This window comes from Acomys minous (assembly GCF_964271855.1).
Source record: "Acomys minous genome assembly, chromosome: 5".
In the NCBI taxonomy this organism is placed as follows: domain Eukaryota; kingdom Metazoa; phylum Chordata; class Mammalia; order Rodentia; family Muridae; genus Acomys; species Acomys minous.
The window spans coordinates 5,213,718-5,229,746 of record NC_140494.1 but is presented as its reverse complement, the minus strand read 5'-3'; the positions used below and the strand labels follow the sequence as shown (position 1 = coordinate 5,229,746).

Here is a 16,029-nt window from a genome sequence, read left to right as displayed (position 1 = left end):
GATGGAAGTGTTTCTAGTCATGTATTCCCCCTGAGTAAGTCTGTTTTAATATGTTATCTACAATCCCTATGATTAAACTTCACCTAAGAAGAGTGAAGTTTATTGAAAGAATGCATGGGTGCCAGTATTTGAAGGGAGATTTGAATTACTAGAGAATTCCAACTATAATTTTATATCTTTAAGGGTGTATGTTTATTTATCCCACACAGAATTGAAATGAATATATAAGGAAAAATGAAGAAAAGCATGCATTTTCTTTTAAGATAATTTTCAGAAAAAATCAATAGTAGTTGGAATGCTTGTGATCTAAGCATTTGGGAGACTGACACAGGAGGATTACTATAAATTCAAGACCAACCTAAGGTATATGGTAACTTCCAGCACAATGTTCCTGTGCATCAAGACTCCATCTCAATCTTTTTATTTAAAAAAAAAAGGATAGGAGGGCAGTAAATAGACAGCGCAGCAATTAAGAGCACAAAATTCTCTTATTAGAGGACCCAGGTACAGTTCCCACCACAGCCAGGGCAGTTCACAACTTCTTATAACTCCAGTTCTGGGGGGAAATCTGATGCAAAATTCTGACTTCTGCCAGCACCTTTATGCCGGAATATTTATACAGGCACATACACAAAAATAATAAATAAATATGTTTAAGAGGCTCCAGAGAGATGCAGCAGTTAAGAGTGTGCACAGCTCTTCTAGAGGACACAGGTTCAGTTCCCAGTATCCACGTTAGGCCACTCAGAACTGCCTTTGACTATAACCCCAAGGGACTCAGCACCCACTTCTGTCCTCTGCAGATACAGAGAGGAGAGGGGAGAAATTAAAAATAAAATAAGTCAGCTGGACGTGGTAGTGCACGCCTTTAATCCCAGCAGTCAGGAGGCAGAGGCAGGTGGATCGCTGTGAGTTCGAGGCCAGCCTGATCTACAAAGTGAGTCCAGGACAGTCAGGGCTACACAGAGAAACTCTGTCTGGAAAATAAATAAAAAATAAATAAATACATCATACAAACAAATAAATAAAATAAGTCTTAAAAACGAAAAGAGCCAAAACCACATCAATTTAGTTATTGTGCTCCGGAAACCTGCCACTAAGGACTTGAAGCGATTCATTTTGTTAACTTTCGTCAGTGTTCACAAAATGAAATTTCTGAACTTACAAAATATGAAATTTGAGTAAAACAGATTAAGTTGCTATTATTAAACATACTCCCAAATTCCCAGCTAAAACATGAGAAAAACAAGAAAAGGAACATGGACTCGCACAAGAGGCAAATTATGTAAGTAGCTTTCGCAAAGTTATGATGTCTATGCCCTGAAAAGTATCTAGAAATTTGGACTGTTAATGCAATGGCCAGTTTTATATAATACTGCAGATGTTTGTGTCCAAACAAAAGTAGGACTGGAATGACAGGTGCTGGCAGTCAGTGAACTGGGAGATCACTATGGGGCGTGGGGTGGGGGACGTTTGGCATTGACAGTCCAAAAGGTTAAAAAAAAAAAAAAAAGGAAACCACTCCAGTGGGCGGTGTTGTTGTTGCTCAGTTGGTGTTGTGTTGGGCAGCAACAGACTAAAACTCAGCATGCCTCTTAGCCAGCCACTCCTGCATCTGACTTAGCAGCATCCAGGAAATGACTAACTGCTTCCAAGCACACAAATGAAAGCTATGCATCCACCCATTCTGAAGCATCATGTCCCCGCTAACGTGAGAACTATCGGTGAAGGCCAGGAAAGCCTCTGAGGACCACAGCCAACTCCTAGAAACGCTTCTGGGAGAAGGCGCAGGCAATGAGGAAGAGGGCCCAGGACAGCTGCCTTGGTTGGAAACAAGAGCAAGTGAGATGAAGACAAGATGGTTCCAGAACCTACACATGTTTTTAGGGCGACCATGAAATTAGTTTGGATGGTGAAATTATGGGATGCTTTCCATTGCACTTCCTCCTCCAACTGTACTCACAAAGTGCCTGAAACAAAAGAATTAGTGAAAGCCGGGTATGAAATTGTTTGGGCTTTCGGTGGCTGTTCTGGTTCGCTTTCTGTTGCTGTGAGAACTAAGCACTGTTGCCCAAAGCAACTTGAGAAAGAAAAGGTTTATTTGGTTTACACCTCTGGGTCACAGTCCATCACTAAGAGGTGTCTGGGAAGGAACCCAAGACAGGAGCTGGAAGGTAGGAACCATAATTGACTCATGCTCAGGTAGCACTCTTACACAGTTGAGGCTTGCCCATCTTGGATGGTGTTACCCACCATGGGCTCGTTCCTCACATTTTTAATCATCGGTCAAGCCACTCTTATCACAGACATGGCTACAGGAAATCTGATCCTACTAATTTCTCAAGTGAGGTTCCTTCTTCTTCTCTGGTTGCTCTGGGTTTTGTCACTCCAGTGGCAATTAAGTTGACAATCAAAAACCAAAACAGCACAGTTCAGAGCTGTGAGTGTAAGATGATCTGTGCTCCTTAGAGATGTGGAGATTGTCAGTGCAAGACGAAACAAAAGCTCAGACTGACCAGCACAGTCTCCACAGTAAGCCCAGGCTCCATCTCTGAGATTTTGGCAAAGCCCTGCTGTCCTTACGAGTCAGTCATGTATGCACAGGCTCGTTATACACGCATGCTACATTGCCTCTCTGTCTACGAACGGGCATGCACCTTCTGTGTTCAAAGACTTGTGATGTCCAGTTGAGTCTGGCACGTTGTTACATTTTGCAATTCTGAATGAAGCACTGAGTTAGTGGGAAAATTAGAATATTATTTCTTCTCAGGGATCTCTCCACAGATTCTGGCTCTCCTCTTTAACTCTCTTTCTTGGCACTTGACATTTGAGTCACTGGTGTTTACCCACTTTGAAGCAGAAGGTTTTGTGTACATGTTTGTCTCTCCAGTTAGCATGCCAGGCTCAAACCAAAGATGAAACTCGAAGCCCTTTGCAAAGACCACTAAAAATAGTAGTGAAGCATCCCAGAAACACAGCACAACGTGATCCTTTGCCTCAGTGTGAGGATCAGGCCTGTCTCACATGCTGTCTTAAATAAGGCAGTTTATCATATATCACGCTATTTATTACATAAATTGTTGACATTGCAAGTACAGTTATGTACAAAAGACCCCTAAACTCACGCCCATCAACTCTGACAATCAAACCTTCGCATCTAGGGATGTCTTTAGGTCTGTAGTGACACAAAGTTTAAGAAGCTCCACCAAGCAATCGTTTTTGGCCCGTCCCTATGTCGTAATAGTTATATCTGGTACTGGCTGACTCCTGGAAGGAGTTTATGTTTGGTAGCATATATTTATTATACAAAATATAAAGCTTCATATAGATCATTTCTTCCATGTATATAATGTCCTTTGACCATATCCACCCCCTTCCTAACTTCCTACCTTTAGTCTTTAGTGTCCTTTCTTTTCCATCCTTCAGTCTTCTCCCTATTTTCATGTCATACATGTGCATATATATGTACACACACAAAAGTTTATGTGTACATAAAGAAGTCTGAACCAACAAATAAGAAAAAACTTGCAGTATCTTTCTTTCTGCTCTAATTTATGCTGATATTCAATTGCATCCATTTTCCAGGAAATGGCATAATTTCATTCTTTCTCATGGCTGAATGAAACTCCACTGTTTTTGTACACTTTATCCTGTTGCCTGTTGGACATCCATGGTGATTGCATAACTTGGCTATTGTGCCCAATAAACATGGCTATACAGGGGGGGTCTTTGTGGTGTGTTGACTTACAGTCCTTTGGGCTTATATCCAAAACTGGTGTAACAGTAATGCAATAATTTTAATTTTCGTCTTCTGAGGAAACTTCATGCCAGTTTTGGAAAAAAAAAGTATGAACTGGAAATAAAAATGTAGAGAAAGCATTCAATTGGCCCTTCTAACTAAAATTTTGTAGCAAACATTTAACTAAGAATTATATACTAACATGGAGTTTTGGGAAATTAAATCTACCCAGTAAACACAGGTTATTAACTTGACTTCCCAAACAAACCATGAACCACTTTATCTCAAAGAGCTGCCTGCTTTTATAACTTAAATTGGTCAAGTTTTCACCCAATTATTTGGATGTTTCAAAACACTCTGTACTTTATAAGGAAAAGTCATGAAAAAAAAAAAGTCATGTCTGTTAAGCTAGATTCCTTCTCACAAAATATTTGTACTTCTGAAAAGTTTCAGACCAAACATTCTATTTTAGCCAAATTAAGTCAGATTCAGTATTTTTGGAAATTGCATTCAATCAAGTAAGTGGCCATCACGCCTTACTGTTCACACAGAAGCAGTGTCCTTTACAAAGGTGACAATCCCAGGGCAGGTTTTAGCAAGCGCTGTCTCAGTGAAGTATTTTACTCTGAGGTTCATCTATGCAGAGATGAGAAGGCAAATAAAAAAGTGCTATTCCTCCCACAAGATCCTAATTTTCAAACTCAACACTAACTCGTGGGAAGTGAAACTATTTTCAGTGTTCCTACACTGAAATGTGAGTCGGTAGACCTCCGCGTTGGAGGACCGCATCTACCCTTGTCATTTTCCCCAAGACTCTCCTCGGCTTTTATGAAGAAAAACACGTACCCCTGCTGGTCCCAGAACAGAAACCACAGCAGAAGACAGCTGAGTCACCCAGCGGCATAAAACACTCTTCAGATTGCCAGTTGCTCGCTGGGGAAAGAAATCAGGGAGAACAAATCTTTGCAAACTGCCCTAATCACAGACTTGTGTCAAGCAAATATGTTGTGAAATGAGTCCTTTCTTAAAGTAAGACTATATTTGCAGAACGTCATGAGAATGGATATACTGGAAAATGACAGTTTAACCCAGTAAAGGGAAAGCAGAGTCTAAAGCTAAAAAGGTCATCTCATACTCATGCAGGCGCTCAGTCATGAAACATAACAGAGGAAATTGAATCCATATTCACTCCTTCCAGAACCTGGCTTGCCTTGCCTGTCTCTGCTCTGTTGTCCCCTTCATCAGATTTAGAATAGAAACCACACAAAGTTTTGTGCCTCCTTACAAGGAATATGCTCACTGAATGGGAAAAAAATAGTGACCGTGCTATTGAAAACTATCTTATTAAAAACACTATTTCTGTTAGAGATAAATTATTTAACAATAGGAAAAGGACTGAAAGAGGCTGAGATGATTCAGCTACTGACACACTTGTCTTGTAAGCCAGCCCACCAGAGCTTCATCCCCAAAAGCTGTGCGAAAAGCTGGGCGTGGTGACAGGCACTGTAACCTCAGCACGGGGGAGGTGGACATAGGAGGATCTCTGAGGTTTTCTGTAGCTAGGCAGCCTGTTCTGCAAGCTCCAGATCCCTGGGAGAGTTCTTAATTCAAATAGAAATGTGGAGAGTTGCTGAGGACCTACACATGTAGGTACACACACACACACACACACACACACAGTATAAACAAGGAGAATAAAGGAAGACGTTAAAGAAAAGTCCCTTATGATATTTTAAAACTAGTTGAAACTTTATAAATCTTAATACATACACATATTTGGACTATGGTTTTAAAACCTTGTGATTTAATACTGTCTTATTTTTAGGGTAAAATTGGGCGTGGGGAGCACTTGGATGTTGTTCAGAACATATTGCAATGTAACAGTGGCTATCAACCTCTTAATTTTATATTGTGATTCTGTAAACACATCTACACTCAACTGCATAATTGTATTCTATACGACAGCACGTGTATCACGCCTAAAGTTTTCCTATCTCAGTTCTCACTCACCCTCCTCCTTCACTCCCTTTCTTCCTTTCTTCTTTCCTTCCCCCTCCCCTCCCTCTCTCTTTACCTCATCTTTTCCCCATATCTTCCCTTCCTCCATCCTTCCCTCCCTCCTTCGCTTCTTCCTTATTCTTCGGTGCTCACAAATGCCCAATAATGTGACTCCAAAGCGACATTTAAATACACTGTGAAAAGATGATGACACTGTCTAGTCAAGTAACTTATTCTTCTGCTCCTGCTGGTGTGTGTGATATCTCTAAGGTTCAAAGCCCCTCTGAAACTGGGATTAGTCTACTACCACAGGAAATGGGAAAAGAGGGAGGTAACACGTGTTAATACTTATTTGTGGGTGGCTCATTAAACACCTTGGAGAAGCTCTACATTAAAGCAGCTCATTTTGAACAAAGGGGGCTTTGGGATTCTGAGACAAGGTGACCCGAGGCAGCTGTGTGGCCTTCCCTCTCTACTCTACCTCACTTGAGCAGCCCTGAACCGTCACAGCTGCCCCTGGCAAGTCATTGCCTCTTTGAGACGAAACTCAGAAGCCAGTGCCTTGCTCTGTTTCAGATGTATCTGACTGTGACCCTCAAGAAGCATCCTTCCTGTGCTGGGCTTCATAAGCCATGGCTGTCATAGAAGTGCTATTCCATGATATTAGAAAATCTCTGAGAGGTGAGTCAGGGATGGACGGGCCAGCAGGCCTCATCTTCTTGGACCAGCAATCTCTGGTGAGGAGAGGGATCATTACTAAATCACAGATGCTACATTAACACTGTCACCAAACTCTTCTTGGGACAAATAAAAGGGGGCGGACCCTAAGACTATTTCTGTGAAGCCCTTATACCTGCTCGATGTGGAACCTGGAGACTTGCTCGTGCGAGGTGAGCATTCTGTCACTGAGCTACATTTCCAGCGCCATTCACTCATTCTTGATCAAAATGAAGACACTTTGGCACACTTTGTATTTCACACAACTAACTGTACAAACTCTACGGAAGGTGATGCAGAAACATCTTCACATTTAATTCACCGAGAATGAAGATTAGGAAAGACAACGGTGTTTGTCTTCCATGGACCTAGTCCAGGAGTCAGCTGGTGGTTGAGTGCTGTGACCTGGGAAGGAACCTCTTCAGACGTGTGACAGTTTCTGCTTTCTATAAACTTAAGGTAGCACCCTGATGCCCTTCTGATCCTGCACTCAGCCAGCATTAGCTCCATCAGACCTGTCCACTGTCCACCTGTCCCTTCTGTGCCTCAGAAATACACCAAAGGCTGGAAGAAAGCCAACCCCAGCAATGTGCTGCACTCTGTGTGATCGCTGCTGCTGCAGGGCAAAAAATCAATGGGGTCACTGGTTTTCTCCGAGCAGGCCACAGGAATCGGGCTCCTCTAAGCTTTATTTGTTTAATTTGTCAGACATCAAGATGAACAATAAGACTCTCTTTTTTTTTTAACAACAGAAAGTTCAAATGATGATTAAATTATTGAAATATGTATGAATACCTCATAACTGCCCAAAAAGCCTTGGTCTTGTGCTTTCTCTGTCTGTCTGTCATCTGTCTTTCTGCCTCTGTATGAGCATATCTATACACATATATGGAGAGAGAGACATTTCTCCAATATATATTATATATATATATATATTATCCGTAATATATATTCACTATGGATATAATATATTATATGCATGTGATTAATAAAGCAGAGGCCTTCTGGTAACTTAATAACTGAATTTAAATGACTGAAGGTAAACTGGGGTGTCAGTTGGTGGTAGCACAGGTTCCTGTGATGCTTTGGATCCTTGGGCTGCATTTCCAGCACCAAACCAACACATAAACAAGTGTCATATATCATGCATTCTGCTTTATAATACTGTAATGCCTCTCATTTGCCTCTACTCGTGAGTGTTTGGAGGCGAACGTGCACGCTTCCAGAAGCCAGAGGACAGTCTCGGGCGTCATCCTCAGGTGCTGCCCATCGTTCTGAGACAGTCTGTCACTGGCCTGAATCCCGTTCATTGAGGTAGAAGATCTATCTCTCTGTCTCTGCCTCCCCATGGCAGAGATTGCTAGCACATTCCACTACCCCTGGCTTCATTAAAAGATGTATTTTATTTTTAATTATGGGTATACTGTGTGTGTGTGTGTGTGTGTGTGTGTGTGTGTGTGTGTGTGTGTGTGTGTGTAGCTATATGCATATGAGTGCAGGATCCCACAAAGACCAGAAGAGAATGTCAGATTTTCTGGAGCTGGAGTTACAGGCAGCTGTGAGCCACATGGTATAAGCACTAGGAGGCAAACTTCAGGCCTCTGCGAGAGCAGAATACGTTCTTAACCACTGAACTATTTCTGCAGGGCCATGCCTGGATTGTTACATGGTTTGGGGAATCAAACTTGGGTCCTCAAGCATATAATTTTTTTTTTTACATACAAAAAGCATATAATCAACTGAATCAAATCTGCAACCCCTCTCCTCATTTGTCTTTTATTAGCATGCTATCATGTGAGCCCCTCTGTTCTGTGCATCCAGCCTCTTACAGAGAGAAAGAACGTTTGGTGCCTCTCTAAGTGCTGTGCACTGTGCTATCCCCCTGCACTGGCTGATTTCATGTCAACTTGACACAAGGTAGAGTCGTCAGAGAGGGAGGAGCCTCAGGTGAGGAAATGCCTCCATGAGATCCAGCTGTAAAGCATTTTCTCAATTAGTGATTGATGGGAGAGGGAGGATCCCATTATCCATGGGGCCATCCCTGGGCTGGTGGTCCCAGGTTCTATACAAAACCAGGCTGAGCAAGCCCCGAGGAGCAAGTCACTGAGCAGCACCCTTCCATGACCTCTGCATTAGCTCCTGCCTCCAGGTTCCTGGCCTCTTTGAGTTTCCTATCTTGATGTCCTTTGGTGGTGAACAGTGATGTGGAAGTGTAAGCTGAATAAATCCTCTCTTCTCCAGCTTGCTTTTTGGTCATGGTGTTTTGTCACAGCTATAGAAACTCTAACTAAGTCACCACCAGCCCCCTGGGCCTTCTTCAGTGCAATAAATTGATTTTTTTTTAAGAATGAGGAATGAGGCAGCCTAGAAAGAGAGGGGGGACGGCGACTGAGGGGTGTGAGGGTGGGGCTGGGAGGAGAGGAGGGAGGGGGCTGCGACCAGGCTATAAAGTGATTAATAAAGAAAGAAGGAAGAGAAAAGAAAAGAATGAGGCAGCCTATTTCCTATCCTTTTACGACATATTTTAGTCTCTTCACATGACACTGAGTAAACTTCTCTATACCATAACCAAACTGGGTGGATGCTCTTGAGTTGCTTTTTAGAGAGCAATGTTTTTTATTCATGAAAACACATCAAAATTGCCAGAACTCAGCCTCTGGGGCTCAGGACTGCTGCTGGACAGCAGGCAACTGAAGTTTAAATATTGATAAGCCTTAACTGGAATGACAGTTCAGCAATGAGACTGCAGTGACACCAATCAGCCTAGGAACCACCCTATGGCTTTCCTTTGTCCTGGTTGCGCTAAGGTCCTGCATTCCCAGGCAGAGAGCTGTGAACTCCCGGATGGCCCCCAGCCTGCACCATCAACATGTCATCATAAGCAGCTTCCCTGATCTTCTGCACCCCATGAACTGACTCCTGTTTCTCTTACCTGCCCCCTCCCATTGTGATCGCCTCTCTGAGATCACAAGATGAACTCTGAAGAGGCCGTGACTCTTCCTTTGTCCCTTCATTGCCTTCCCTGAGGTTCTGTGGTTCCACAGTGGGGCCCTGCTCTCTCTGTGCTAACCTCCCAGGTTCATGCATCTGAGCGCATAGACTGGCTGCACTGGGCTACACGCGGCGTCAGGTCTTTTGAGGAAGTACTGGTACTGTGACGTCTTCGGTCTTTATATCTTCCTTAGCGTTAATAATAAGTCTAGACTGTCACATACCCCTAAAGGGGCCTTTTCATAGCTGCACCCCAGTGTCCCTGCACAACTCAGGGCTGCATCAGAAATATTAAGGGTGTTGGGCTTTCCATAGTTTTCACTCTCTGAGAAACTGAGGAGATCTACTCTTTAGTCTCTGGGCAGAGAACCCCAGTCCTTGTCCAACTTCCACATAGAGAAGAGTGCAGACTTTTACTCAGTGACGGACTCAGCATCATTTCCCACCTTAGAGACCCTTAAAGGCAATATTTTGGCTTATGGGAATGAACCAACAGGAAAAAGTAACTGGCCCCACAAAGCAAGGAACGGAACAGCATCTGCAAATATGCTTTCAGCGCGTATCACAGCCAGCCACGCACACACTTGTCTGCTCTTGGTAATCTGAAGTTAGGTACAGTACTTCTGAAGTTAAAAGTCTGACTTCTTAAAGGGAAAGGCTTTAGGAACTAGGTCAGTTCATGCAAAATGCTTTGCCAAGCTAAGTGGTTGAGGATGGCCTGGTTTAGAGCACCAGAACATGCAGGATGCAAAGGTTAGATAAATAGTCCAGTCTCTTTAAGTGCTCTGAGACCACACTTCATGAGGAGTCTTTCAACAAAAGAGTTTGTCTATCATGAAAGCAAAGGAACATGTTATTGACTTGACAGCAGATGAAGGCTAGTAAGAAAAGACGTTAATACGGAGAAGGCAGGCCTCGTGGTGATAGCAGAACTGTGAGGGGTGACTAAGTGCCTCACCAAGGCAGACGGAAGATGGAGAGAAGACAGAGCTGTCAGCTACAGACACAACCACAAGCAACAGCAAGCAGCTGAGAACACACAAACCAACAACAGTGGGGGATGGGGGATCTGGAGCTGGGTCCCTACGCATTGCTTGAGGATGGTTTTTAATTCTAACACTTACATTTGAAAAAATAAAAAAAGTGGGAAGGAGAGATGCATCAATCGTTAAAACCACACACTGCTATATGGCTCTTGTAGAGGACAAGAGTTCAGTGTGCAGCACCCACCACTGCAGCTCACAACTACCCAGAACTCCATTCCAGCTCTGGGACCAAACAGACTCTTCTGACTTCCTCAGGCACTTGCACCTATATATGCACATACTAACATATCTGCACACACCAACTGATGGACATGCAGGCATACACACAATTTTAGAAATTAAAAATGAATCAATAAAAATAAATAAATCACTAGTGAAAAAAATTTACATAAACACACACACACACACACACACACACACATACACACATGAAAGCCTTGGTAATAACCCCAATACTTTGTATTTGGGAAACAAAAGACTACCCTATGACATTATTCCTAGGGAGCCATGAACAAACATCTACTCATACTAGATAAGGAACCCACAAGAGACCAAAGTAAGAATAGCAGCAAAATCCAACTGATGAACCACGGAGCTTATTAGGGTTACTTAGAGGAGAAGCAATAACTCACGGACAGCTGCATCCCCAAAAGCCCACCCCTGCATGAGTGACAGCTCATAAAACCTCCAAACCTGAAGCTCATCACCTAAGAGGCGGGCAGCTGGACAGGTTGGAGGGTCTCTACTTCAGGCAGTTAGGTGGTCTGTGCATCTTCTAGGCAGCTCAGCTTGTTTTTCAGGCTGAGTTTCAGGAAATTTCTGTAGTCTTTGAGTTGTTTACTTCCTAAATTTTAATGAGTTTTTTCCTTACAGGATAGACTGTTTTACCTCCCTCTCTGATAGCCAGAGTCTTCGTAGCTTCTCTCCAAGAAAAAATATTTCATTTCTGAGGAAAAGGCCACACAAGAAGATGCAGGCCATACAGAATTACACAATTTAGCGCCGGACCCACCTCCATTCTCACAACCCTACAAACCCAGCTGTTAAGATCTGAGAAGCCAAGAGGAGCCTCCACACACTGCTAGCCTGAACATCTCTACCCTAAAAGAAAGATGGTTGTACATTTACATATCAGAACTCACTAAGCTCCAGACACATCTCCCTTGAAGAAAGGGGAAAACTTGCATGACAAACAATACCACATTGAACTCACACAGGCATCTAGCGCCATCCTGCCAACAGCAGGAAGTGTGACAGAGCATTGAGGCCAAAGGGTTATATATGTACTGGAATATTTGAGTTTGTATAAGTGAAAGTCGGTACAGGGGATGCATATTTTCTGTTTGCATTCAAAATAGTGTGCATGGAATTTGATTGCACTCAGTCATTGTACACAGCTTTGATTTTCACATACCCCACTCCTGTTTTCCTAAGTGAAGAGACTTCAGCTCTTCCTATGAATCACAGTCACATGGAGGCAATTGAGATTCTGTGCCAACTTCCTGAGACCAGTGGGAAGGGCCAACTGCACTTGTGCTGATCCATATAATGGCCCTGGGGTTTGGGGAGGCCCAGGAAGTCACAGGGCCTGCCAAACGTGTGCTTTGAACATGACTATATCCCACATAATACTTATAAATATGCATTTCAAAGCTGCTAGAGAATTTTATCTGGTGAGCGTTTGCTATTCCGAAGCTCCTCCTGATCTTTGTCCTTCACTGACGTTGATGAAGAGGGAGAAAGCTCACTTTGTTCAGCATCTCTAGAAGACGGTTATTTACTGCAGCCTCCCGGGAGACCACTGTCAGCCACAGCGCCACCTGCTGGAAGACTCGGGAGAAAGCGTCTTTCCATCCCTGGGGAGAGCCCAGAGAAGGGAAGGTCACAGGCGATGAGTTTTCCCAGCAAGACTGTAAGTTGAAACTCATTGTCAAAGCCAGCTTTACCCATCCATTCAGGATGCAGAGTCCCCTCCCAGGAGCTCTTTCTGCTCGGCGGAGACTGAAACTGATGGGCAGTCAGCCAGGAAGTGCCTGGAGCTTTTGGTTCAAAAATGAGATTCAGAGCATGTGTTGGACTGTGACAAGGGAAATAAAGGACGCCACTCACAGGAGCCGTGCCTGGGTTCCTTCTCTCAGGGACACTGTGGCACACCCCAGCCTAGGGTACCTCTCCTCTCCATCTCCTGGTCCTTTCTTCTCTTCCTCCCCTCTCCATTTTATCTATCTCTTCTTTCTTTCTCTCACCACAATGTACACCACACACACATACACAATGCAGATTCACATATCATTACAACGCATAAGCACTCGGATACATATCACACACACATTTATGCACAGACAGACAGACAGACAGACAGACATATGCAGTTACAAACCATACAGACGTGTGTGTTCACAGGTGTGTGAACACGCCAAGCCTCCTAGGCAGAGCCTTGATTTCAGTAGCTTACTATGCATGATTTAAAGCTCTCATAAATACCTAGAATATTAAAAGACAGATTTGTACAATATCTGTGCATTACCCACTTGTAGTTCACTAATTGTCGACTTTATGTGACTGCTAATGCTTGGTGAATAAGCAGTGAACTGGCATAACAGAGTTTGATGTATTCACAGCACTGGAGTTCTAATATGCCTGATTTTAGTCAGCATGCATAAGCCTAGAGTATTTAGGGTCTCCAACATGAATGGGGAGGTTATGGAGACTGGATTGCTTCTAGAAACACACAGCACAACCAAACATGGCATGATACGATTGCCATGGTAACCGGGGTATTCCAAACGAAAATCACAACGGTGCACCACCAATTTGGGGCTCTACTAAACAAGACATAACACCTATGTTAAGAATGCTGAGCTGCAGTTCCTGGTGACACTGGTGCCTCTAGAAAATGCTACTGTGCAGAGTAAAGGTAGAGGGAAGACGCCCCGCATACTGTGCAGGGTCGCTGCGGACAGCCCAGGGCAGAAATGAGACCACAGCCGCTCGATGCAGCTCATACAGGGAAGCTCTTAGCAAACTGCATCTGCAGCGTATAGTAGCAACTTTCCAAACCTGGGGGTGGGTTTGGAAATCAGCTCAAGCCCGGTTGGCCCTTGTGTCTAGTCTGAGATGGATCGTTATTTCTGCACATGGATCGAACTACGTAATGGCATAAGAGGTGCAGGCATAAAAGGAATGTGTTAGAGGCAGAGCAAAGAATTAGCAGCCAAGGGAAGCCCCGGTCCCATCTATTTTCACTCGGCAGCTCGTTGTGTAACCATGGAAGAAGCCTCCACTTTCTCCATTTCGCCTCATGTTCCTTCTGATTTTATTTGGATTGGTTCAAAGAATAGCCTCGTTACAAAACCTAGCTCTCGCCTCTGCAGTGGACATAAGTTAAAAGGAAAGCATTGGTCTGGTCTTCTCTCCTTTGTGGGTTTGCCTAAGGAACGCCCTTCCTCCCTGTCTGTCTCCCTGTCAGTGGCCCACTGAGGGTCAGACACAGGAGGCAGCAAGCGTGGTGCAAACCGTGGGGATCCCAGAGACCCACAGACGTGCGCTCTGAAATCCACTCTGACTTTGAACTTGGCTTTGGAAAAGTTACACGTATGCTTTCAGCCCGATCAGTAAAGCAGAGGTCAGTTGCCCGAGAGGTGACTGAGGTGTGTCCAGGGTCCTGCCTACAAGGGCTAAGACCTTTGCAAATTACCACATGCTCTGCAGCATACCTGAGGAGCTAGACCGGGAGCCTTTAGAAATCTTATGGATCCTTTCTTAATCTCCCCTAAACCACCCTGGAGAGTATCCCAGGAGTCTGGACACGGCGGGGTGTGGGGTAGGATCCTCATTAAGTATGGCTACCAATCAAGCTGTGGTGTAAAGTCGGAAGTTCATACACGTTCGCTGAATGAACTTTCAAAAAGACGTTTTTCTGTAGCTTAGAATCATGGCTTTCCTACAATGCTAAAATAATTTTATGCCATTTCCCCTACTAATTACCATCTCATTATTATTAGAAGGATGCTTTCCTTGAAATCAACACAATTTTTGCTCTAGTTCGTTTTAGTGGCATGTCAGAGGAGGCTCCGGTGGCTACCATTCCGAGGAAGATAGCGCCACCTAGTGGCCTCTTATTCGAGGTGCAATTCTTTCACGCCTACCTGGTTGGATGCCAACATTGGGGCTTGGCTATCAGGATCTCAAGCATTAGCAAATACTTCATTGCGGCGTGCTAGCGTCTTCCTGAAAATATACAGATAAGAAAATAAAATAAATCCTCGAGTATTTGAAATTCCTCAGAACACGTGACCTCAAAAAACCTGTTACAAAATTCTCTATACACTTGGAAGGTTTGTGATAAGCTCCTTGGGTCATGAGACAAAATTAATTTCCTATCCCCAGGAGCTTTATGATTTTTTTCATAGTGACCTAGACATTATTTGTTTTGTTTTGAGACGGTGTCTCACGCAGCCCAGGCTAGCTTCAAACTCATTACATAGCATGGAATTGACCTTTAACTCCTGAGTTTCCTTCCTGTACCCCCTTGCAATCTGGGATTACAGGTGTGCGCCATTACATCTTATTCATGTGGTGCTGGGGAGGGATCCCAGAGCATGCATGCATGCATACATGCCAAAAAAAATCTTTAAATTGAATGTCTTTCCTTGAATGCTAACTTTTTAATCAAGCCAACTCTAACATGGTTATGATTAGGTGACTCTCTCATTCTGTGGGGACTTCCTGCCTGCCTCCTTCCATCAGGGCACCCTTTCTCCACATCCTGAAAGGAAAACAAGGTAACGCACAGCTTCCCAGGAAACCCAGAACAAGCCTAAGGGTTCTGAAACAAGGATTTGTTTTTTTAATTTTCTGATAAGAAATTCTCACTGTAACGAACGGAACTTATGTTCTCACCACTTGCCCCACCCCCAAAAGTGAGCATGACAGATGAATCTTCATATTTCCCTTCATCTAAAAGAAAGCAAAAGAACGAGAGAGGAGAATTCTTAAGACAAAAGGACTAAAGATAGGAAAGGACCTAAGGAACAGGGGGACCAAACCTCACAAATGGCTGTCTCCAATTGCTGTGGGCTCAAATTCCTTCTCCCTTAATGGCGTCTGCTTTGCTCAAAGAAAACTGTCCTGGGTGGTTGCCTGTCCATGCTCTCACCTGCAGCTCAGGGTCCCCTCAGGGCTGGGTACTATGGCCAAGGTCATCCGTGTGGACAGGCACTTGTCAGACTTCTGTCTCCTTGATTTTCAGTGCCCTGTGTCCTTTGCAAGCTGCACTGTGGGCCCTATCCATGTGAGTACTGTTGGGGACTCTCCGGGCCTGTGTCATGAAAGCAAGCCACTTGGCACTGAGCAGGCGCTCCTGTCCACTGACCAGTGCTGAAAGAGGCCAGTGCCAAGGACCCAAAAGCCCAAAGGCCATGGACCACTGCTCCACAGACTCTGCTTCTGGGAAGAAAACAGAAAAGCATGAGACTGGTGAGGGAATTTCTTCTGTGAGCACACTTTCTGACCTAAAGCCAAGACTTTCTTCTGCCC

General features: G+C 44.0%; 1 protein-coding gene across 2 annotated transcripts in view; it reads right to left on the bottom strand.

The window, feature by feature from the left end:
* Positions 1-15,787, bottom strand: part of LOC311597214 (uncharacterized protein) — a 33,326-nt gene extending 17,539 nt beyond the window's left edge. The window contains exons 1-3 of one of the 2 annotated variants that reach the window (XM_084781434.1): positions 15,650-15,787; positions 14,640-14,721; positions 4,586-4,672 (exon numbers count right to left, since the gene is read on the bottom strand). In XM_084781434.1, coding sequence (XP_084637560.1) covers positions 4,586-4,672; positions 14,640-14,657 — 105 coding nt within the window. In that variant the 5' untranslated portion in view covers positions 14,658-14,721; positions 15,650-15,787. The remainder of the gene's footprint in view (positions 1-4,585; positions 4,673-14,639; positions 14,722-15,649) is intronic. The other variant, XR_014779137.1, reaches the window with a different exon arrangement.
* Between the last annotated feature and the right edge of the window lie 242 nt (positions 15,788-16,029).